Consider the following 25,610-nt stretch of genomic DNA (forward strand, 5'->3'; position numbering starts at 1 on the left):
GAGGACTTATAACTCTTCAACAAGAGGAAGCCATCCCTAGTAGTACCAACCTAAAGTGATGTTTCCCTCCTTTCCTTGTACTTCTCACAATTGTTATCTGTATTACTCTTTTTTTTTTTTTTTCAAATGAGGCACTGGAGATTGAACCTGGGACCTCGTACTTGGGAAGTAGGTGCTCAACAACAGAGCTACACCTGCTTCCCTGTATTATCATTCTTTAAACCCATATTGGTGAGAAGTACCAATATGCCCTTAAGGCAGGAGATAATTGAGTAGCACAAATAAATATAGGCATAAACAACTAAATACAAGGTAGAATGTAAAAGTGGGCCACAAAAAAATGCTGTAAAATGTAAGAATGTCCAGAGATTACTTCCAGCTAGGGACCGAGTGGAAATTCACAGGGGTGGTAGCATGAGAGCAGGGAGAAGCTGTGAAGACCGAGGATTTCCAGAGGAATAAACAGGTTTATTTGTTATATCCTTAAATAACTTTAAATTTAAAAATATTTTTAGCTCCCAACCCCAAAAAGGTTACAACCTCAGAGAGAAGTGGCCTTGGCCTGACATTTCTTGGACCTCTCTGTAGCATTTAGCAGAGTATTTTGCAGAGTTCGGGCAATTTGTTTGCAGATTCACATCTCATCACATAAGAGACGAGATGTCAATTTTGGCACTGAAGATAAGCTAAATTACTCTTAGCTTCATGAAGAGGTTTTGGCTTTCGAAACAGATGATCCCTCAAACCTCAATACATCATTCATCTCATTTCAGAGGGACATTCCTAGAGTTTCTCCAAAACTGAAAGGCATTATATATAAACATGTATATGCTTTGTAATATACAAAGATATAAAATATTTGCATATATATTTGTGTGTACATACATATATTACTATATCTTAAGTTGAGACTCTTGCAAGATTATTTAACTTCCACTGATATACCAAAATTTGTACTAAGGGAAAATATTTTCTTCACTGAGCAAACTTTCCCATTCAGGCTCTCAAAATCCCTTCCCATTCTCAACAAAACGTCTTAAACCAGAGAAGAAAAGCCAAACTTTTTTAGGCAGTGTCTCAATAACTCCAAAAAATATTCCATGGGCCAAACTCACCATAGAGAGCTGTCCAAGTTTGATTAATTACATCTAGACACACAGTTCCTGACCTGAAACAGATGGAAAGAATGGTATTTTTTTTAAACAAATTATGAAGTTAGTTGCATGTATCTGGCAACTAATTTTATTTATCAAGGAAAAGTATTAAATCATCCTTCTTATAGATTTTTAAAAAAGAATCCCAATTGGGGAAAAGTACAATGAGGGACAGAATATTTACAAGGTCTTAAGTGTCTCCTAAAAGATCAAAAGGGAAAAATAGCAACTATGCAATAGAGAAACCAGACAACACCATAACAAGGAGATGAAATTAACATTGGCAAACAAGGGGCAGACAGACCTCATGTGCTACAGGGCACAACCCCTTAAGAAGGATGCAATCTCACTTTAGTGGGTTTTGGCCACCAATGTATATCCTGACTTTAATTATAAGGAAATATCAGACAAACCTAAATTTAGAGACATTCCATAAAATAAGTGCTCTCTATTCTTCAAAAATTTCAATTTAAAAAAAAGGTGAGGAGCTGTTCCAGACTAAAAGGAAAAAAAAGGCTAAAAAGTATTGCATTAATATTAAACCCCTGAATATGACTACTGTAGTGTGGTGATATAAAAGAACATCCTTTTTATTACCAAACATACATTGGCATTTGAGAGGACAAAGTCATGATTTACAGATACTACCTATACACACAGGGTTGAGAAAACCTCCCATGTACATGTGTGTGTACTTAATGTCATGATAAGGAAAAACTGCTGTCCATATAAACATGTATTCTCAACAGCACTGGAAGTACAAAATAGGATGCAATGATGCACACTTTCAAATATCATTAATAAAATATTGGAAGGAAAGAAAGGGATAATTAAGCTCATTAACTGAAATGAAATGAGTCATTCATATCTGCCTTATTCCCAAGAACTGAGATATACTAAGTGTTGAGAATATTAAATGTGTAGACTGAAAACAGATTTATGAACTGTGTTTATGCACAGAGAACAGAGATGTGGAACATTACAAAAGTTAGCTGGCAGTCCAGGCAAATGAAGGACTCAGTTATGGCAATGGAAAAAACTAAGCAGTGCAACAGAATTCAAACTAACTGGTTTAGAGTATTATATTCCTAGGATTCTATAGTTTAAGTAACCATTCACACAGTCCTACTTCCTGATAAAATCCAAAAAGATAACTTTGAGGTTTTTTTTTTCTTCTTTAAATAAGGGCGAGATTAATCGAGAGCAGTTGCTGCTGAGTTAAACATTTTAAAATAGTTACTTACGCTTCATCAATGTTGGGATGGAAAATTTTATTCATGAATCCTGTAAAAAGAAATGTTAATTAGCAATAAAATGTACCCAAAGAACAATTATTTTTAATGTCAGCCCCTGCAAACAATTTCAGTACTGGAAAAAGGTGATAATAAATCGTTCATTTCAACCCTAAATTTTTGTTACTGATAAGACTATGTTCTCCTGATGGCTCCAGCTACTTAAAATACACCAGAGTTTTGTAAACCAAACAAGCAACCTTTGCGAACAAGGCAGTCTCATATACAAAATGGTCATTAATAGGTAGCCAAAAGAGAATTTATAATACTAAATGGTTTATAACTCGTCATGATAAAACTTAAGAAACCTCACTCTGACTCCTCCTCCAAAGTTTTATTGTTCAATCTCTAAATTTGGAGGTTCTGCATTTGAACAACTTCTGGTACTCAGTTACTGGTATCATTCTGATATACCATGTGCGGAACATGAATGAAGCTGTTGAAACTCTGAGTACCACTTCCAAACCACAAAGGATTTCATAAGAACACGGACCAAAGTATTTCCTACTCATTCCAGGAAACCCAGTGCTGATTAAAATTGGGGCAACCGAGAAATGAGGCAATGAGTTTTTCTGTTGTTGTTGCTGTTGTTTTAAGTACGTACAGAGACAAGAAACTGGAAGTCAAGGATATTTAAAATTTATTTATTCTGAGAAAAAGCCATGACTTTATCGAATACTGACATTTAAATTTCAAAGATATTATTTTCTAACATAAAGCAGTGTTTAACCAATTCATATATATGCAATGATAGTACTCCAAGGCAGACAGATATCCACCATTAAAGCTCTCATTTTGTCATCCTTATGCCTTCCTTTTAGGACTTCCTTATTCCATTTTAAACTTTCAACGAATTGGAGTTCCTTATTAAGATGATTATCACCATCATGTTCCATCCCACCTCCCCTCACTCCCAACCCCTATGTTCTTTCTTTCATTCAAGCAAAACATTTGGGCAACAACTACATGTCAGGCATTGTGCTTGCTCAGTGTACAAAAATAAGCAAATAACCCACTATTCTTGAGGAGGTCACTACAGCAGTGGGACAAGAGACATGATGAAATAATGTGTACAAAGTGTTGAGCGAGTCAGGGGAGTGTACATATGGGAAGAGGAAGTGTCAAGAAAGATACAGAGGAAGTGGCATCGGAGGAGGATCTTCAAGGATGAATTGTCAGAGGTCATTTTCAAATATCTAAAAAATGTCCCTCAAATTAGAAAACAGGAATAATGATATGAAAACCTTATATTCCAGTCCTTGCTTGCTCTAAACAAGCTTCTAAGTTTTTACATCCTTTGTGTTTATAACTAGTTTAATGTTTCACTGTATCAAGAGAGTCCATAAATGTTTAAAATACCCTGATGCGAAAACAAAGTCTTGTGCCCAATTACTATTTGGTTTTAAGTTTTCCTTAAGGAATTTAACACAATGTTTCAAAGTTGAGATTTAAGAGGTATGTGGTGTATGAAGAGACTGCAATAAATTAATGGAAATGTTCATGTTTTAATGTTAAGAGGAGAAAATACAGGGTAAAAAAATTTTATGTAACCTTAGGAAAATGCTAATACATAACAATGCACAATGAGACTCATGAGGATTTTTATTACAGCATTGTTTATGAAAGCCAAGAACCAAAGTTAACCTTATCAACAGGGGATTGGATAAACAGATCTACAGCTGAGTTAAAAAAAATACATTCCAGGGAAGCAGACCTGGCTCAACTGATAAGAGCATCCATCTACCATATGGAGGGTCCAGGGTTCAATACCCTGGGCCTCCTGACCCATGTGGTGAGCTGGCCCACACGTCATGCCGCCCCACATGGAAAAAAGCACAGCCCACCCAGGAGTGACACCACACACACAGAGAGCTGACGCAGCAAGATGACGCAACAAAAAAGACACAGATTCCCAGTGCCGCCTGATAAACGCAAGCAGACACAGAAGAACACACAGTGAATGGACACAGAGAGAAGACAATGGGGGGAAGGGGAGAAATAAATAAATCTTAAAAAAAGAAAAATTACAGAATGATATATTTACAGCATGATACCACTTAGATAAATTAAAACAAAGCAACACTACATATTCTCTATGGTAACACATTTAGATAATTGTTCTGGACCAACATATACAAGCTTACAAAAGCAATTATTTCAGGGCAAGGTTAGGATGGGAATAGTGAACAAGAATGAGAAATGGTGGTTAAAGATGACTTTATCTGAAACACTACAGTCTTTTCAAGACAAGACAATGTGCCTGACACTGTTGCTCAGTTTTTGATTTTGTCTTTAAGTACATACACAAGAAACTAGAAGCAAATATGTACGAAAGTTGAGTGTGTTTAGTTTTCAGTGGTGTGAATTTTTTCTCCATTGTACTTTTCAAATCACAACACCTCCCACCCCTACCCCCTTAGAACTAGCAATGAAGAAAGGTTAGGAGAAAACAAATAAGTGTTAATGATAGTCATTTCTTGGGAGATTCCCCCACTATTTTTATTTCTACCCTTTGACTTTTGAAAAAGTCCTACAATGTGTAATTTTAGTTGAAAAAATAAAAAAATTATAAACAGTATCAAACATTCTAAAGTAGACCTAATTATATATAGATTAGTGCTGAACCTTTTTAAGGAAAAGAATCATTAAAATTGATTTTGGGTGAAGCAGCTGTAGTTCAATCAGCTGAGGTCCCATCTACCATATGGGAGGCCCTGGGTTCACTTCCCGGGGCCTCCTTGTGAAGGCAGGCTCACCTGCTGAGCTGCTGAGCACCACCTGGCCCGCAGACTCTGCCTGCAAGAGCTACGGAGTGCTGCCCAGCCTGCAGAGGCCATGGAGAGCCGACACAGCAAGACAGCACAACAAAAAAGGGAAACTAGCAAAAAATTAAAAAATTAAAAAATTAAAAACACAGAAGAGCGTGCAGCAAATGGACACAGAGAACAGACAGCAAGCAAGCCATAAGCCATAAGGGGGGAGGGGAAACAAAATAAACGCAACACAGAAGAATACACAGCGAATGGACAGAGAGCAGACAGCATGCAAAAGCCACGGCAGTGGGGGGGGGGGATATAAAAAAATTGATCTTGGGATCTTTTAAACACTCTTATTGAAATAATATAAACTCATTACAGAAAAATTAGAAAATTCTCAGGTTATAAAGAACGTGCTCTTCAAGAACCGTTACGTATAAAATACAGAATCACAACTGTCAAGAAAATTTTCAATTAGCAAAACACATTAATGTTTAGCCACTATGTGGTTTAATTCAAGAGACTGGATCCATTTGTGAGAAGCATTTTGCTTGAAGCTACAGGAATTTATTTTGTTCTTCTTGATGCTTAAAATCCCACCTCTGCTAGAATTCCCCAAACTAACACCTAATGAAGCAAGCAACATCTACAGCAAAGTTTCCAAAGGGGGTACTGAGGATAAGAATTCAGAGAAGGAAGAGACTACAGATGAGAATCATTGGAGAGCTCTTTAGAAAACAAAATAAATGAGCTGCTAGAAGGTGGCAAGCATTATGAAGAAAAAGACAACAAAAAGAAGTGGAATAGAGAATGCTCAGTTGGTACAAATTTAAACAAGATAGTCAGGAAGGGCCTTACCAAGAAGATGACTTGAAGATGTGAAGGAGGTGAGGGAGTGAGGCGTCTAGGGTATGTAGGGGAAGAATGTCTATGGTGCCTGAATGCACAAGTGCAAAGTGCACCAGCAGCTTGCTTGATGTGTCTGAAGAACAGGAAAGAGACTATAAAACTGAAGTGGAGTGAATAAGGGACAGAAGACTAGAAAATGAGGTGGAGAGTAAATAGCATTTCTGGGTCCCCCTCCCTTCTTAAAAAGATTATTTCTCTCCCCTCACTCCCGCCCCCCCCCCAGTTGTCTGCTGTGTCCATTCGCTGCATGTTCATCTGTGTCTGCCTGTATTCTTGTCAGCGGCACCCAGAATCCGTGTCTCTTTTTGTTGTGTCATCTTTCTGCATCAGCTCTCCGTGTGTGTGGTGCCATTCCTGGGCAGGCTGCACTTTTTCACATTGGGCAGCTCTCCTTGCTGGGTGCACTCCTTGTACATGGGGCTCCCCTACGCAGGGGATACCCCTGCATTGCACAGCACTCCCCGTGCACATCAGCACTGTACATGGCCCAGCTTATCACACTGGTCAGGAGGCCCTGGGTTTGAACCTTGGACCTCCCATGTGGTAGGTGGACGCCCTATCTGTTGGGTCAAATCTGCTCCCTCTGGGTCCCTTTAAGGACACTGGCTTTTATTCTCAGTGAGACAGGAAGCCACTGAGATATAGTACTAGCATATATATGCATCCTGCAACTTTTTTTTCTCCTTATCTTTTTCCTCCACCTTGAGATGGCTCTCTCATCTGTCTGGTAGTTGCATCCATTTGTCTTCCTTAGGAGCCACTGGGAACCAAACCTGGGACCTTCCATGAGAGAGGTGGGTGCCCAACCACTAGAGCCAAATCTGCTCCCTGCTCATTGCATCAACTTGTCTTCTTTAGGAGGCACCAGGAACTGAACCCAGGACCTCCCATGTGGGAGGCAGGCACTCAACTGCATGAGCTACAACCCCCTACCCTCCTTCAACATTTAACTTTTTTTTAGAGAGAGTTGTCTCCTAAAAAAGGCGAGGTACATAGGGAACAGCTCTATCAGGCCATAGCACCCCAGGGCTGGTTAAAGAATGGCAGGGAATGGCAGATTTTGAGCAAAATGGAATGGGATCTCTCTCCTACAGTAGAATTAAGCTTCAACAATTTGATGTCACAGGACACTTTAAAGATGTACGTCAAGAAAATACCTATGGTGGGAAACGGACTTTGGCCCAGTGGTTAGGGCGTCCGTCTACCATATGGGAGGTCCGTGGTTCAAACCCCGGGCCTCCTTGACCCGTGTGGAGCTGGCCATGCGCAGTGCTGATTCGCGCAAGGAGTGCCGTGCCACGCAAGGGTGTCCCCCGCGTAGGGGAGCCCCACGCACAAGGAGTGCGCCCATGAGGAGAGCCGCCCAGCGTGAAAAGAAAGAGCAGCCTGCCCAGGAATGGCGCCGCCCACACTTCCCGTGCCGCTGACGACAACAGAAGCGGACAAAGAAACAAGACGCAGCAAATAGACACCAAGAACAGACAACCAGGGGAGGGGGGGAAATTAAATAAATAAATAAATATTTAAAAAAAAAAAAAAAAAAGAAAATACCTATGGTGAAAAGAGCTTTAAATGTTTATCAAAACTGCCCCCTCATTGCACAAGGCCTGAAGATTACATTTGGAATCAATATATAGTTTCTACATGGTTCTCAAGCAAATCTAGATTTTGACTTGTGTCTAAGAGTAGCTAACAGAGGTTAAAAAAAAGAACTTAGGAAACATATCCTTCAGTAATAAATGGGGTGAAGCCCAGGCCCCAGTGCCCCTGCTAAGCATAAAACACCATCTGAGACACTGGTAGTTCAAAGAGTTTTCAATGTCAAATTGTATACTTGAAAGCTTACACTTGAAATGGGAAATTCTGTGTTGTATATATGTTGTCATAAGATCGAAGGCAGGTAAGCAGATGTAGCTCAAGCAAATGGGCTTCCACCTATCATATGGGAGGTCCTGGGTTTGGTTCCCAGTACCTCCTGGAGGAGATGAGCGAGACAGCGAGCTGGAGTGACAGGCAGGCGTGGTGAGCTGACATAACAAGATGATGCAACAAGGAGACACAAAGAGGAAATAAAACGAGAGACACAACAAAGCAGGGAGCTGAGGTGACTCAACCAATTGAGTGCCTCTCTCCCACATGGGAGGTCCCACGTTTGGTTCTCAGTGCCTCCCAAAGTCGAGCAGACAGAGAGCACACAGGGAATGGACAGAGAGCAGACAGCGAGCACAAACAAGGGGTAGGGGGGTAATACATAAAAAAAATAAATCTTAAAAAAAAAAAAAAGATCAAAGGCAGAATCAGACTGGAAAGAGCAAAGCACTAAACAACAGGGACATGGGTTCTAGTTCCAACTCTGCTATTAGCTGCAGCCTTCAGGCAAGTCATTTTTCTGGGTCTGTTTCTTTACCTATAAAGGAAAATAGTTGGAGTATATGATCTCTAAAATCTCAACTCTTAACATTCTATTTGTAAAGGTCCTCTCAGCTTGAAAAATCTAGGATTTAAAAACAAAGAACCATAAAATTCACTGACTATTCTTAAACAGGCAGAAACAGAATTATAACCTGTCTTTTGAGGAACAAGCACAGCCAGACCAACTTTACCAAAAAACCCCACATTTTTTGGACTAAAAAGATCCCTTCCTATGCAAGGCTTTTTAAACTGTTATAAAAATATCCAAAGTAAATAAATGGAAAGGGGCATATTGCCTTGAAGTTTGTTTGGGACAAGCTGTGGGAAGCATTTCTGGCAGGGCCTTTTACACTCTGGATAATGATGCCAACAATGGAACTTCTGGATGAGGCAGGGGCGGGGGTGCTGGAGCTAAGAATTCAGAGAAGGAACATTTACAGGACTGAGTGTGTTTGCCCTGGCATGTTCTCTTTCCTTTTGGCAATTCTATCACCACAGTAATGAATACGTCTGCAGCAAGAAAATTTTCCCAACATTTGTTTCCGTTCAACCAGGAACTATTTTGAAGACATTATAAAAGAACATATTTTGAAAGCTGTTTTTTTAAAAAATGGAAATAAGTGGAAACAGCAAGTCATTCTTAATCTTTGTGATTTAAGATTTTATTCACTATCAGACATTTTTTTTTTTTTACTTATTTCTTTCCCCTTCCCCCCTGTTGTCTGCTCTCTGTGTCCATCCACTATGTTTTCTTCTGCATCCGTATTATCAGGTGGCACTGGGAAACCAGAAATTTTCTAATGGCATATTTCCTCTTAGTTTAATTTTTTGGACATTTATTCTCTGGCATGGCTTTAGCACTTGCCTAGAAGTAGCTGGACAACAGGAATAAATGCCCAGATAAAAAGCCCACCACTTCTGTCATGCATCTTTTAGCAAAAGGGAGTCAGGTCAATTCTGGAAGAGGAATTGAAATCATGCTTAGTTAATGCAAAATTACACATCTTAAAAAATTTAAAGCATAGATTAAAATGGAAAAAAAACCCAAACAAACCCAAAAACAACAAAAAACAAACTGCCCCCGAATAACCAACCTCTTGACTCACAGGCTTATAGGCAGAGAGGGTAAATCACATTGTGCCGAGTTATGCTTAAAACTCATTTTTTATTTCAGCTTGTTTCTGTATCCTATCCAAGAAGGGGGTCTGTACAAAGTTGCACTCACTTTTGAGTAATTTCACTGTTACTTATGTGAATAAAAAAGGCAAAGATTCATTTTTATTTCCCACCTTTGTTTGCGAGTGTATTAATAAACTTGTGGGTAGATAAAATACCCTGGGCCAATCATGTTCCCAGAAATTTCACTCAGAAAAACCTTAAAGAAATGAGAGGTCAGACAAGTGACTCATGTAATAAAGTAAATCCACCCTAAGGTAGTAGGCAAAAAGCCAAATGCAAAAACAGTAGCTATATACTAAAGAGAAAAGGGGCCTGGACTGCAGATGGTTTAAGCAGCTGTAGCCGATACAATTTAATTATAAGCCTATGGATTTCTGTAAGTGAACGCCTTGTGATATTATATATTATTATTAATTTTTTTTTAAAGGAGGCACCGGGGATTGAGAACCCATGACCTTGTAATGCAAAGCAGGTGCTCAACCACTGAGCTACACCCGCTCTGCTGATATTACATATTCTATCATCAGGACAAATGCCCAGGTAAAGTAGACTATTTGGAATCAAACTGATAAACTCTAATTTTAAGTAGGCCTAATTGTTTACAAGACATTAAAGGGAAGCAGATATGGCTCAAGTGACTGGACTTCTGCCTACCACATGGGAGATCCCAGGCTTGGTTCCTGATGCCTCCTGGAGAAGGCAAGCTACTGCAGCAAGCAGATGTAGCAAGCTGACACAAGATGATGCAACAAAAGAGACACAAAGAGGAAAGTTAATGAGAGACACACATGAAGCTGAGGTGGCTCAGGTGATTAAGCACCTCTCTTCCACATGGGAGGCCCCTGGTTAGGTTCCCAGTGCCTCCTAAAGAGAAGACGAACAGACATAGAGAGAACACAGCAAATAGACACAGAGCACAGATAGCGACTGCAAACAATGAGGGGGGAGGGATAAATAAAATCTTTAAAAAAAAAAAAAGACATTTAAGATTGAGTCTTACCTTTCCTTGCAGACTGTAATTTTTTAAAAAAAGATTTATTTATTTATTTCTCTCCCCTCCCCCCCCCCCGGTTGTCTGTTCTGTGTCTATTTGCTGCATCTTCTTTGTCCGCTTCTGTTGTTGTCAGTGGCACAGGAATCCGTGTTTCTTCTTGTTGCACCATCTTGTTGTGTCAGCTCTCCGTGTGTGCGGCACCATTCCTGGGCAGGCTGCACTTTCTTTCACGCTGGGCGGCTCTCCTCACGGGCGTACTCCTTGTGTGTGGGGCTCCCCTACGCGGGGGATGCCCCTGCGTGGCAGGGCACTCCTTGCACACATCAGCACAACACATGGGCCAGCTGCACACGGGTCAAGAAGGCCCGGGGTTTGAACTGTGGACCTCCCATGTGGTAGATGGACGCCCTAACCACTGGGCCAAGTCCGCTTCCCTGGACTATAAATTTTTTAAGGGTAGTAACTTGGATCTTAGAGGAAAAATGGCTGAGAAGCTATCTAACCGTAGCAGGAAGAGGTGACCAGAGTTGGGATGTTTCAGTTAAAAAATGGGTAGAAGTGCTGCCAGACCTCAGCAACAGCTGTAATGCCAGCTTTGTGCATCAGTGCACAAACTGATAGATTTCCATCTATCTCAGCCAGCCAGACCTACCAATGGCAGCCTGCACCTGGGGTAGAAGTCTCTTCGGAGAGCTGAGCCATTCCCACTCAGAAGAGATGGATCTAGGCAGGTCCCTTCTTGAGTAAGAACCAAGGAAGGAGCTCAGTGTCAATGCCCTGTGTCATGGGAAATGCCAAGCTGTCCTGTGTTTATTCTTGAGATCTAAACTCAAGGGGTCCTCTTTTCTGTTTCTTTCTCTCTGCTTTATATGGAGGCTGAGGAAAGGACTGGATGGATAAGAAGAGTTCATTTTTAACTATGAAAAGGTGCAGCTGTTATCCTTTAATAGCATAACCTTTCTACCAACCTGGCAAATTGCCAAGACCTACAGCTATAAACCAACTCTCCTATAGATTCATTTTTGGAAAATTTTAACCACTCTCCTGTCTTTGTAATGAATCTGAGAATTACCTGTCAATTCATATAACCACATATATATTTTTTTCCCAGGAGGTATGGGGCTTTGAACCCAGGACCTTGTATATAGGAAGCAGACTCTCAAACCACTGAGCTACACATGCTTCCTAACCACACTGTTTCAATCAGTCAGCAATTATTTTCACGGTAAGAGGCAATACAGTATAGAACACATTCAACTTGAAATCATAAGACCCAATTTCAAGTCGCTTCTACTCTTAAAGCAGTGGTTAAAAGATCAGGCTCCAAACTGCAAATCCTCGCTACATTGCGTGAAGGTGTCTGGCACTGAGTTACTTAACCTTTCTGTCTTTCTGTTTCCTTATTCATAAAACTAGGTTAACTAATGATAACTACACATAGGATTATCATGAAAATGAAATGAGTCAGCACAGCAACTGACACTTGGTAAGCACTTAATCTATGAGCTCAGGTAAATAATTTCAATTCACTTTCTTCATCTTAAAAATGAGTTTTACATCTCTCTCTCTCTCAATTCCTTAGGAATTGTCAAGAACATTAGAGAATATTTTGGTTCACTTCCTGGTGCCTCCTTAGGACAACCGTGAGCTGGTGCAACAGGCAGCCATGGTGAGCTGACACAACAAGATGATGCAACAAGAGAAATAAGAAGAAAAACATAATGAGAGACACAACAAAGCAGGGAATGGAGGTGGCTCAAGTGATTAGGCACCTCCCTCCCACCCTGGTGCCTCCTAAAGAAATAAGGAAGATGAAGAGATACAGCAAATGCAAACAATGAGGGGGTGGGAGAAATAAATAAAATAAAGAAAAAAAAAAAAACCAAAACAAAACAAAAAGGAAACTAAGAACTCTTAATGTTTTTAAAAGAATTTCAGTTTAACTGTAAAGAAAAAAGAAGCCAAGAATACATGTTTTCATTATGATACCAAATCCTAAAGAGGAAGAAATGGGTTTAATGCTAAAAAGTAGGAGTAGATGTAGGTTAGGAGTTGAGCACCTTCTTCCCATAGAGGAGATCCTGGGTTCAATCCCCACTACCTTCTAAAAACAAACAAATGAAACAAATGAAAATACCAACTCTCACTGGGAAGCAGCTGTAGCTCAGCAGTTAAGTGCCTGCTTCCCATCTATGAGGTCCTGGGTTTAATTCCCAGCGCCTTTAAAAAAAATAATAATAACCAGCTCAAAAGCTAGAAGTCACCCATTACAAAGTAGGAACTAACCTAAACAGCAAGTTAGAGGCGGCAGACTTGGACCAGTGGTTAGGGCGTCCGTCTACCACATGGGAGGTCCGTGTGGAGCTGGTCCATGCGCAGTGCTGATGCGAGCAGGGAGTGCCGTGCCATGCAGGGGTGTCCCCGTGTGAGGACATAGGGAGTGCGCCCCGTAAGGAGAGCCGCCCTGCGCCAAAGAAAGTGCAGCCTGCCCAGGAATGGTGCTGCCCACACGGAGAGCTGACACAAGATGATGCAACAAAAAGAAACATAGATTCCTGTGCCGCTGACAACAACAGAAGCAAACAGACAACGCGGCGGGGGGGATAAATAAATAAATCTTAAAAAAAAAAAAAAAAAAAAAAAAAACCCAGCAAGTTAGATGGAATTTTTATATAGCAAATGGAAAGACTGTATAATAATCAATTGCCAAAGGCAGAATTAAAACTAGCATAAGCCAGCTTCAAGAAAGAAATGGAGGGAAACAGATGTGGCTCAACCAACTGGGCTCCCGCCTACCAGGGTTCAATGTCCAGGGCTTCCGGACCAGGGCAAGCTGGTCCATGCAGTGAGCTGGCCCACGTGGGAATAAAGCCCTGTGCGGGAGAGCCACCCCACGCAGGAGTGCTGGCTGATGCGGAGAGCTGGCACAGCAACATGACTCAACAAGAGACACAGGAGAGAAAATAAAAAGACGTAGCAGAGGTGGGGAGCTGAGGTGGCGCAAGAGTAATCATCTCTCTCCCACTCTGGAAGGTCCCAGGATTGGTTCCTGGAGCTGCCTAATGAGAATACAAGCTGCCTAATGAGAATACAAGCAGACACAGAAGAACACACAGCAAATGGACACAGAGAGCAGACAACAGGGGTGGGGATAAATAAATAAATAATTCTAAAAAGAAAGAAATGGAAAAAGTTTTCTTGTTGGAGACAAGCATATGCAAAGACAATATTATCCTCAAAGGTGGCCTTGGGGAGGCAGATGTGTTACCAAAACACAGCTAGGGACTGCCTTGATGGAGTTTATGTCTACTTAACTGGTAGGGAGGAGAGACAGTAAATAGACACATATATACCAACCTGTTAAAATATGCTCAATACCTTTCGTGGGCTCAACATCACCTGCAGCCTTTCCTCTCATTCTCTCTGGTAGCTTGCTCTCCTAATCTACAATGACTTCTGCCTTTTTACCATTATTCTGCAAACCTCCCTCATGCCTCTTTCCCAGTTCTCACTTTCAGTTAATAGCCTTAACCATCTTCTTTGAGAATGCTCTTTTCAAACACCAGTCTTCCACTTGCATTCTGATCTTCACCCTCCCTTCTCTCAAAGGCACCGCTTTTTCAGTCACCCTCCTTCCACTCCAGCATTACCAAGCTCTCCCATTTTTCTAGACCATTCCCTACAAATAAACATCCTTTAGAATCATCTACTTAAAAAAGAACAAAAACAAAACATGACCTTTCTGACCTATGTTCTTTCAGGACCAACCTCCATTTGTAGGCTTTCCTTAATACAGCCAAATTTCAGAGCAATGTATATCTACACCAGGGTGTCTCAACCTCAGCAGCCTGGTCCAAACTAACAAGTATCTCTTGCTTGCAATAGTTTTATAACCAGTCACACTGCTTCTACTCCTGCTGGCCTTCCTTCCCCCACCATTGTAAAATGATCATTAAAAAAAAAAGTTTCACTTCCCTGCTTAAAATCTTTCAGTTGATTTTTCCCCCATTACACTTACAATTCAACTCTTTAACCTGGCCTACAGAGCCCTACAGGACCCGAACCCTGCCTATCTCTTAGTCCCTGTCTCAATCTCTCTTCACCTAGACTCACCAGCTCTATTTCTCTTCTTTTAGCAGGCTAAGGTCTTTTCTCCTGGGGACCTTTGTACTCACAATTCCTTTGGCTCAGAATGCTTTTACCTCTAATCTTGGAAGATCAGGGCTGGCTTCTTTCATTTTAAGTCATTTAAGTCTCAGCTTAAATTTACTTTCTAAAGGAAAGAAGTAATCTAAAGTAGCTATCCTGCCAATCCTATCACGTCAATTCTCTGAATATAAAGCTTACTGAACTTTTCAAAATTCATGTTATCAACTCCCCTCAAAGAATATGAGTCAAGAGAGCACTCTGTCCACTTCTGTATCCCTGGCACCTAGAATAATGCCTGATACCCTAATATGTATCCAATAAAATGTGGAATTGAGAAAAACTTGTTATATATATTTTCTAAGAAAGTGGGTTCTGCCTTAGCTGCCAGGAGTTATTTTTTTAAATTTCCTTCAAAACACCAGTAAAAACAGATATTCTAGAGAGCAGATGTGGCTCAAGCAGTTGGGTGCCTGCTTCCTACATGGGAGGTCCTGAGTTCCATCCCTGGTGCCTTGTGAAAACAAAACAAAAAAACAAACGAAGTAAACAAGAAGGACCAACTCAGGGGGAGCCGATGTGGCTCAGTGGTTGAGTGCTGGCTCCCCACATACAAAATCCTGGGTTCAATCCCCGGCACTGGTACCTCAAAATAAAACCAAAACAGATACTCTAACAATGGCTTCCATTCTCAGAGTATTATCTCAAAAATTTTTTACAAAAATTCCCCACTAAAACCTTCTTTCTACTGGAATCCAAAAGATACAGATCATTACACAGAGCAATTATATAACTGTTTGAGACAACTAATTTCAAACCCAATATCTTGAAAGTAGAGAAGTACACAGGTGATATCAATGGAATTTATCTTCCTCAGTCTAAAGAATTCACTCTATTTGTGGAAATACAGTGGTACAAATAGATACTTGTTAAATGACTAACCCAAAACCTCCCTGAAGCTAATATTTTGTCTTTATTAGAAGACTTATGGAAATTAGAGAAAAGTATGTTTTTAGCCCCCTTTAACATAACTCCCATGGATAACTACAATTAATAATCTGGTGTTCAGTCACTTGAAAGTGGTAAAAATGAGAAATGTAATGTATATATATGCCACTATGATAAACTGAAGTAACACTACAATATAATATAGAATTAAATGTTTCCTGGTGTTTTCCTTCAAAAATGGCATTGAATGTAGTAGAAGATGGACTGGTTAACAGTACAAATATGAGTGTTCTTTCATGAACTTACAACAAATGTACAAACCAATACATAGTGTTAATAATAGGGGGTATATGAAAAAATATACCAAGTGCATAGTTAGTGGTACACTTACCATAGTTAGTGGTAAGTGTCTGATCATGTACTTTCATCATCTAACAAAATGTTCCACAACAATGTTAGGTGTTGGTGGAGCAGTGATGTATGGGAATTCTGCATACTGTTTTGTATGCATACACCTTCTCCAATTAACACATGATTGACTGTAAACCATTTTTTTTCCATTAAAATGTACCATAATTTAGCTACTTTACTATACACTGGGTCTTTTGGGTTGCTTCCAGTATTATTATAAATAAGACTGCAATTTACATATTCTCATACATTAACCTTAGTGATCATTTCTGAGTTATTTCCTTAGTATAATTTTAAAATTTTAACTGAATTATTCAAAATAATAAAATCTTTATTGATCAGTAGACTGATAAATTGTCTACATTTGTTAAGTCATACATTATCTCATTATTTTAATCTGCATTCCTTTGTTTAGACAAGAAACCATTTTGTTTATCACCTTTTTTAAAAATAGAATCTCACTCATTGTTATTTCACCTCCAAACTATTAAGTCTAGGTTTTCTTTAGTAAAAGCTTTCTCTTAATTAGCACACATATAATGGCTGAACTATGAACCTGGAAAGTATGGACTCTAGTAGTCTCTGCAGAAAGTTCTTTTCATACAACAAAATCTTTGGGGCTTAAGGATTACTTGAGAGTTTAGAGTATTTCTGAAGTCCTTTTGTGTACGTTCACATCCCTTAAGATTTGCAGATTATATTCTCAACAGAGGAAACACCATCTTTCTTACAAAGGCCTGTCACTTCTATACATTCCCCAAATTGAGGCGCTGAATCACACCTCTTCTAAAACAATGAAAAACTGCCACTAAAATAGTGTTACAGGGAAACGGACTTTGGCCCAGTGGTTAGGGCGTCCGTCTACCACATGGGAGGTCCGCGGTTCAAGCCCCGGGCCTCCTTGACCCGTGTGGAGCTGGCCCATGCGCAGTGCTGATGCGCGCAAGGAGTGCCGCGCCATGCAGGGTGTCCCCCGCGTAGGGGAGCCCCACGCGCAAGGAGTGCACCCATAAGGAGAGCCGCCCAGCGCGAAGGAGGGAGCAGCCTGCCGAGGAATGGTGCCGCCCACACTTCCAGTGCCGCTGACGACAACAGAAGCGGACAAAGAAACAAGAAACAAGACGCAGCAAAAAGACATAGAAAACAGACAACCGGGGGAGGGGAGGGGAATTAAATAAATAAAAATAAATAAATCTTTAAAAAAAAAATAAATAAAATAAAATAAAATAAAATAGTGTTACATTTGTTCTCTCCTAGCTAGCAAAGACCTTTTATAGCCTTCCTAATGTTCACCAGGGTACCGTGTACTCTAAGTAGTAAATACATTGGTTAATATAAAACATGTAGGATTCATTATAATTTCAAAATCTCATTTTCCAGAAGATGAAATTGTGGTGCAGATGAGTACTGTTCTCGTGATCAAGGAGAACCAGGGCCAGAATCTCTCTTTCCTAATACCCAGCTGACTGACCAATCACACTCTCCTAACTCTGCGTAATTAGTAACACTCAGCACTACCACTAAGCACTCTAGGAAAGTTTCTGAATGAAACAGATAAAAGTAGTAAATCTGAATTTTCAAATAAATCAGAACTTGGAGGTTCAAATATAATTTATTTCAAAACAGTCTCTCTGAAAAACTATGCAAATATTTCAATGATGTTACAAGTGATTAAAGTTTTATAATTTCTCTTTGAGAGGATAGGGCCAGTGTAGGAGAAAAGAATAATCCTTTAACTTAAAGTCCATAAACATATCATTTTACACTCCAGTTGGTTTTCCATTCATTTTATTCCCTGGGCTTAAATGACCTTTAGCCATTTCAAAAATTCATATCCAGCTTCAAAACATCAAGATTTGCCATCATGGCGGCAGACATGGCCCAGTGGTTAGGGTGTCCGTCTACCACATGGGAGGTCTGCAGTTCAAACCCCGGGCCTCCTTGACCAGTGTGGAGCTGGCCCATGCGCAGTGCTGATGCGCACAAGGAGTGCCGCCCAGCGCGAAAGAAAGTGCAGCCTGCCCAGGAATGGTGCTGCACACAAAGAGAGCTGACACAACAAGATGATGCAACAAAAGAGGAAACAGATTCCCGAGCAGCTGACAACAGAAATAGACAAAGACAACGACACAGCAAATAGACACAGAGAACAGAAAACTGGGGGGAGGCGGGGAAGGGGAGAGAAATAAATAAACAAATCTTTAGGGGAAAAAAAAGATCTGCCATCATTCATGTATTCAAAGAGAATATAAAATTCCTAAAGACGAGCTCAAAGTATTTGAAACAGTAATGGCATTTTGTTAGGGAACCAGTTGTGGTTCAACTCATAGAGCTTCTGCCTACCATATGGAGGGTCCAGGGTTTGATATAGAGGGCCTCCTGACCCATGTAGTGAACTGGCCCACGTGCAGTGCTGCCGTGAGCAAGGAGTGCCGTGCCATGCAGGGGTGTCCCCCGTGTAGGGGTGCCCCACACGCAAGGAGTGTGGCCCACAGGAGAGCTGCCCCACGCAAAAAAAGCACAGTCAGCCCAGGAGTGGCACCACACACACGGAGAGCTGATGCAGCAAAATGATGCAACAAAAAAATCAACACAGTTTCTTGGTGTTGCATGACAAGAATGCAAGCAGACACAGAAGAACACACAGCCAATGGACACAGAGAGCAGACAACAGGGGGGGAAGGGGAGAGAAACAAAAATAAATCTTAAAAAAATAATAATAAATAATGGCATTTTGTTAGAATAAATTTGTAACCTCTATATTTCTTCTCTTTCCAAAGAAAATTTGGGTTAGCTTTGTTAATATGTGAAAGAAAACACTCATTCAGAGACTCAAAGGCCTTTTAAAAAGGCATTTTCAAGTTAAATCTCGGTCAATCATATAACTACTGAAAATGTATGACTGTCTAAAACTATATTTGGACAGTATCTCAAAGATGAGTATGGAAAAAAAAATCAGAGTATGTCAAATTACACTGAATATATATTTACATATGCAAGGAAAAAGATTTTAAAGTAGATACACTAAAATATAAATAATGATATTCTCTGAGGAATAGGATGTGGGTAATTATAATTTTTCTCAATTTTTGCTCACGTGGACATTCCTACTCTGAATATACAATTAAAAATAAGAGCAAACCCAAATGAGTATATATATGTGCATTTAAAAATTCAAGATCTAAGCATCAAAGGGGTTTAATTTAAATGTGCAAATCTTAATATTTAAGAACTCAAGATGTGGCCCAGGAAGAAGAGTGCCTATCCAGATACTACAGGGACAGGATAAAAAAGAACACTGAGGTTGGGTTGGTTTTTATCTCCTTCCCTTGTGCATAATTTTACACGAATTATAAATATTTATCAATACGTAAATATTCTATATAAGACACCAAGGAAATCTTGGCTATTCTAAGGGAGCCACTACATCTGAAAATGTTTAAAGTATAATCTAACAGTAATTACATTGTTGACTATCTAAAAATGGATCATTCTACATAACTGATTAAAATTCTTTTATGCAATCTTGCTTTGGAGGAAACAAGGACACTTTGTACAAATAATTCAACTAGATCTACCTCCCTAAGAGCATACGATACACATTTGTTGGTATTACCAAGTTCTAAAATTACACAGAAAGGAAAAGGAATAATTATGAGACTAAATTAGCCTAAGTTGCTTGTACCAATTCTACATCACATCATTAATTTAAGAAAATGCACAGGCTGCTTTTGTCTCATCAGTTAATAAATAAGCAGTGTCTAAAGTTCAGATATTTTGACTTTGAAAGTTAAGGTGAAACAATCATAATACGTGGAAAAATATGTCAAGACAAGGTGTGAGAAATAACTACATTTCTTCAGGATGTGTAATTGCATTTCTATAAATTCATTGTTAGTTTCACCAAGCTATGTTGTTTCCTTTCTGACTAGGAATCTGTAGTTAACAAAACTAGACTCTGCATGCCAATTTGTAGTTTTTACATAAATAGACATTTATGAGATAGATTTGAATGAATGTATTTGGTCATTCAGTTTGTAAAGGTTTTAAGATCAGACTGCTCAACTACATGAAAATTTAAAAATGTTTGTATACCATAAAGTGAAGAGAGAAATAAACTGAGTAGGGGGAAATCACAACATGACAGAAAAGTCCTCCCAACTAGGTAAAACCTACATTCCATCATTGTAGACTAGGCGTAGAGAAAGAATGCTGCCCCCAGACTATACAGGTAATAAGTCTGATACATTTGGGGATCATCTCAAAGACCTAACATCTCACAGTTCCCTTTGTCTCACTATCTGATAACTGACTCTAAAACTGAGGCCCTGGCAGCAATGGAGAAATTTCTGATTCAATTATTTATGAAGTATGATCTCAATTACTGAGTTTAGAAAACTCAACTGAGGGACCTTTAAGAAGTAATTATTGGGAAATGGACTTGGCCCAGTGGTTAGGGCATCCGTCCACCACATGGGAGGTCTGTGGTTCAAGTCCCGGGCCTCCTCAACTTGTGTGGAGCTGGCCCACGCGGAGTGCTGATGTGCACAAGGAGTGTTGTGCCATGCAGGATTGTCCCTGTGCAGGGGAACCCTACGCACAAGAAGTGTACCCCATAAGGAGAGCTGCCCAGCACGAAAGAAAGTGCAGCCTGCCCAGGAATGACGCCGCACACACGGAGAGCTGACACAACAAGATGATGCAACAAAAAGAGACACAGATTCCCGTGCCACTGACAACAACAGAAGCGGACAAAGAACACGCAGCAAATAGACACAGAGAACAGACAACTGGGAGGGGGGAGAAAAAGAAATAAATCTTAAAAAAAAAAAAGTGTTGTTTATTCTTCAAATGAGTACCAACAGTTCAACCATCTAAAAAGGAATTATAGATGCTCTGTAGTATTTTTTTTTTTTTAAAGATTTATTTCTCTCCCCGTCACAGTTATCTGCTCTCTGTGTCCATTTGCTGTGTGTTCTTCTATGACCACTCCTATCCTTATCAGCGGCACCGGGAATCTGTGTTTCTTTTTGTTGCGTCATCTTGCTGTGTCAGCTCTCCGTGTGTGCGGCGCCATTCTTGGGCAGGCTGCACTTTTTTTCGCGCTGGGCGGCTCTCTTTACGGGGTGCACTCCTTGCGCGTAGGGCTCCCCTACGTGGGGGACACCCCTGCATGGCACGGCACTCCTTGTGCAACATCAGCACTGCTTGTAGGCCAGCTCCATACGGGTCAAGGAGATCTGGGGTTTGAACCGCGGACCTCCCATGTGATAAGCAGATGCCCTACCCATTGGGCCAAGCCTGCTTCCCCTCTATAGTACTTTTATGGCATAAAACTCTAAAGTGGCTAGAAGTCAGGGGAACTCTTCTGCATTATTTACCCTACACAGAAATGTTGGGGGCCTGAAATCAAAGCATAAGCTTAGAATACCTGTCTTGGGTTTACCTCTTAAAAAAAAAAAACACCAAAAAATCTTGTTTTGTGGGTGAGATCTAGCATGAGTCCCAAAGACATCCCATAGAAATAACAAGTTGTTTGAACTCTGGCAATTCTGAACATGAGGCTCAGTCTGACTGACCTTCAGAAAATGCTCAATGTATTCCAATTTTATTATTCTAACTTTAAATTGATAAATATTTTAAAATTATCTACAGAATGAAGTAGGTGGCTTCAGTTAGCCAAATTAACATTTTGTAATCCCAAAACATTTAAAGGTGCCTGGATGTGGCTCAAGCAACTGGGCTCCCATCTACCATATAGGATGTCCAGGGTTCGATTCCCTGGGCCTCCTGGTGAAGGCAAGCTGGCCTGAGTGGAGAGTTGGACCATGCAGCAAGACGGCGCAACAAAAAGAGACACAGAGGAGAGACAATAAGAGACCCAGGAGACCAAGGAGCTGAGGTGGCGCAAGAGATGGAGTGCCTCTCTCCCACTCCAGAAGATTCCAGGATCAGTTCCTGGTGCCACCTAAAGAGAAGACAAGTAGACATAGAAGAACACACAGCGAATAGACACAGAAAGCAGACAGTGAGCACAAAAATAATGAGGGGTAGGGAAAATAAATAAATAAATCTTGAAAAAAAAAAGAAAGACAAAAGGAAGACAACTGTGAGGACAAAGTACCTCTTTGTACAACTCCTCTGAAATTTCTACTTTACTTTCTTCTGCTGCTTATAGGGCTGAAAACATCGGGGGTGGTGATAATGGAAAAGGGTTATATCCAGAGTTGGAATGAAGATTTTTAAATGACAGAAATAGAAGAGATACTATATAACAAATTCTAACAATCTAGCACTTAAAAAGAGATTTAAAATGTTTATAATTTCACTGCTAACAGCCTGAATGGGCCCTAAAGTTATTTGCTGGGCCTTGAAATAGAAAAAATATATAGAATCATAGTCATTAAAATCATGCAAAGGGTACATTTAAGCATCTTCTACAATATTGTAGAAGTCCCCCAAAAAGTCACTGGTGGGTTAACTAGAGCCAAAAAGGGGGAAAATTTCATTAAATAACCATTTATGGAATTAATGACCTTCTATAAAAATAGGATTGTTTTATTTACTTTTTTTTTCCTTTTTGATTTCAAAAATTTCCAAGGAGAGAAACTGGGTCATTACATACCTATAGATGGAGATTTGAAAGGGTATTTATCAGGAAGATCCACTCTAACTTTCCATACTCCACCTTCATATGGTGCTGAAATAAAATAAAAAATGTTAAACATTAGAACTGTGAACAATCAGGATTGGGGGAAAAAATCAGAGTGTAAATTACAGGTTAAATACTAATCTCTTCTGAAAACCTTGCAAATTAACTCCTTTGAGTGTCAGGGACTTATTACAACCATTAGATACCCTACATTCAGATTAAGATACTTTCCATTAAAAGATTAGAATTAGAAAAAAAGCAAAGTACTAAACATAATTCAATTTTTTGGTAAGTAACAGCTATGTTCCTTTCCCTTCCATCTCAACCAACCCCATGCCCTATCCCTGCAAAAATAAATAAAACCACCTCTAAAAAATAGTTTCCACAAACCATCCATGTGGCCATCCAACAAAACCCAGAATTCATGATTCTGATACTGTCAAGAGGGATAAAAGAGAAAAGCATATAAAGTAATTACAATAAGACAAGATTTCCTTACTGATTCTGGAGTTTACAATTAAACTTACTTTTCAAAATTTCACATACCACCATTTTTGAGATTTTTATTGTCTATTAAGAAAATAAAGTAAAAAGACTATAATAGAAGAACACATGTACTTACTTCCTTGTGGTCCATAAAATTTCACTACAAATTCATTGAGTCCTCCCAGGATCGTAACCTCATGTTTACTCTCAATGCTAAGTCAAAATGTAAAGGAAATTACACAGACTTTTTATTACCTGGAAGAACTATGATGACATCCCCAAGATACACCATTTAAAGTGTTACCAAAATTTAATATGCAAATTACAGTGGTAAACTATAAAATATTCATAATTCTGGTAATTTATAAGGTTTTTATATATATATATGTATATTCTTGTCACAAAATATAAATATTATATATAATATTTATATTTTGTGACAAGAATATACAAATCACTGGAATGCCTATTATTTATTAGGTTTGTTGTTTAGGCAAATAATTTGAATGCTGAGACTTTGTTCAGTATTTAATTAAATGATAAAATATGTAAAATGCATAAGACTACATTTTTATATAGATAAATTAAAAACAGGCACTTAATTTCAGTTTTTCTCCCCTCTATACCCATTCCTCCCTTATTCAATCCATCCCATCCCCAGTGAGTGCTTAACATAAATTCAGTATTTTTTTTTTTAGGAGGTATCGGGGATTGAACCCAAGACCTCTTACATGGCAAGCAGGCACTCCTCACTGAGCTACAACCACTCCCCACTGAGTTTTGTTTTTTTGTTTGTTTTTGTTTTTAGGAAGTACCTGGGATCAAACCTGGGACCTTGTATATGGGAATCCAGTGCTCAACTAGTTGAGCTACATCTACTCCCCAGTATTCTTTTTAGTTGAATTTAAGTACTCAGCAAAACACCAATTCTCCTAAACAGGATAAGTTATGTTTCCAAAATTATGGATTTACAAAGAGAAGTCTCCCAAAATTTTCTCCTTATAGAAAAATCAAAATAGTTAATGATACAATCTTGCTACAAGCTGTGCTGCCAAATGCAAGAGACCAGCAATAAAATACATGGTCTGAGACATGTGTTTCCACCTACTCTTTCCTCCCTCCCAGAACTCCACCCCCGTCTAGGATCTCACCTCTCAGCCCTGGTGTGCTCTGGGGCTCTTATCACAAGAGTGGTAACACTTGGTGCTCCCTTCTTCAAAAATATTCCTGTACCTAAGATTCTCACCCCTTTAAGGTACTAAGATTCAATTACAGAAACCACATTAATCCATATTAGTAGAAGACAGGGCTACTAGTCTAATATCTGTTCTGTTTCTGCTTTGTGTTCTAACCCACTAAAGAAATGACTCTATTGACTGGAATTTTAGACGGTGGGGGCTCAGCATTCAATGGCTCAAACCTTACTGCACCATTAAAGAAAACAAAAAAAGAAAAAAGGATGACAGATGGGTCTCATCTTTTGCAATGAGCAGTGCAAATTACATTTTAATTACACTATTACACAAAAAAGTAAGCAGTCAAAGAAAATTTTAAATGATATCTTAAATAGGAAAAAATGATATTTTTAAATGGTCAGAAATTAAGTATTTGGTTTTCGGTCCTGTAGATCACAGAGTGGACTGTGAGAACGCAGGTGTATTTTTGGCAAAGTCCTTATTCAAGAGCCTTGCATAGTATACACAAGAGATATTTAAGTAAGACAATTTGGTCTAAGCTAATTTGATCTCATTCTTTTCTAAATGAAAACTTAACTGCTTTAATACCAAGCATGCTAAAAGGATTCAAATAGTATCCACCCAGGGAAACTAACTTCCATTCTCTTGGTCAGATGACACCTGCATGCATGCTCTGGTGTACTTAAGTCTTCCTCACCAACTGCCAAATGGCCAGCCTAGCAAAAGCTTCCAAAGTTAATACTAATAAAAGTACATGCTGAAAGTGTGTGAAAAATTCAAAAAGTACCCTTGTTCTAGTGAAAAATTTAAATCTAGTTATCACAAACCAAATATAATACAAACAATAAAGTCCTCAAAGAAAACTTTTAAAATCTTGTGTGTAGAAAGGGCTTTCCTAAGAATGACATTGAGGCCAGAAACCACCAAGTAATAGAGGAGCAGATGTGAGTACATACACATTTAAAACTTCTACAGTATAAAAGTTAAAATAAAGGACAAAATAGGAAGAAAACATTATAGTATATGACCAAAAAAAGTGGATATTTTAATAAGGAATTATTATATAGAAGAAAAA

General features: G+C 39.3%; 1 protein-coding gene across 4 annotated transcripts in view; it reads right to left on the bottom strand.

Moving 5' to 3' along the window:
• UBE2H (ubiquitin conjugating enzyme E2 H) overlaps positions 1-25,610 on the bottom strand; it is a 114,106-nt gene that overhangs the window by 25,307 nt on the left and 63,189 nt on the right. For 2 of the 4 annotated variants that reach the window (XM_004463241.4, XM_004463240.4), the window contains 4 exons: positions 23,476-23,552; positions 22,827-22,901; positions 2,399-2,438; positions 1,116-1,168 (listed from right to left, as the gene is read on the bottom strand). In XM_004463241.4, coding sequence (XP_004463298.1) covers positions 1,116-1,168; positions 2,399-2,438; positions 22,827-22,901; positions 23,476-23,552 — 245 coding nt within the window. The remainder of the gene's footprint in view (positions 1-1,115; positions 1,169-2,398; positions 2,439-22,826; positions 22,902-23,475; positions 23,553-25,610) is intronic. The other 2 variants (XM_023590159.3, XM_023590158.3) reach the window with 1 other exon arrangement.

Source organism: Dasypus novemcinctus, chromosome 5 (genome assembly GCF_030445035.2).
Source record: "Dasypus novemcinctus isolate mDasNov1 chromosome 5, mDasNov1.1.hap2, whole genome shotgun sequence".
In the NCBI taxonomy this organism is placed as follows: domain Eukaryota; kingdom Metazoa; phylum Chordata; class Mammalia; order Cingulata; family Dasypodidae; genus Dasypus; species Dasypus novemcinctus.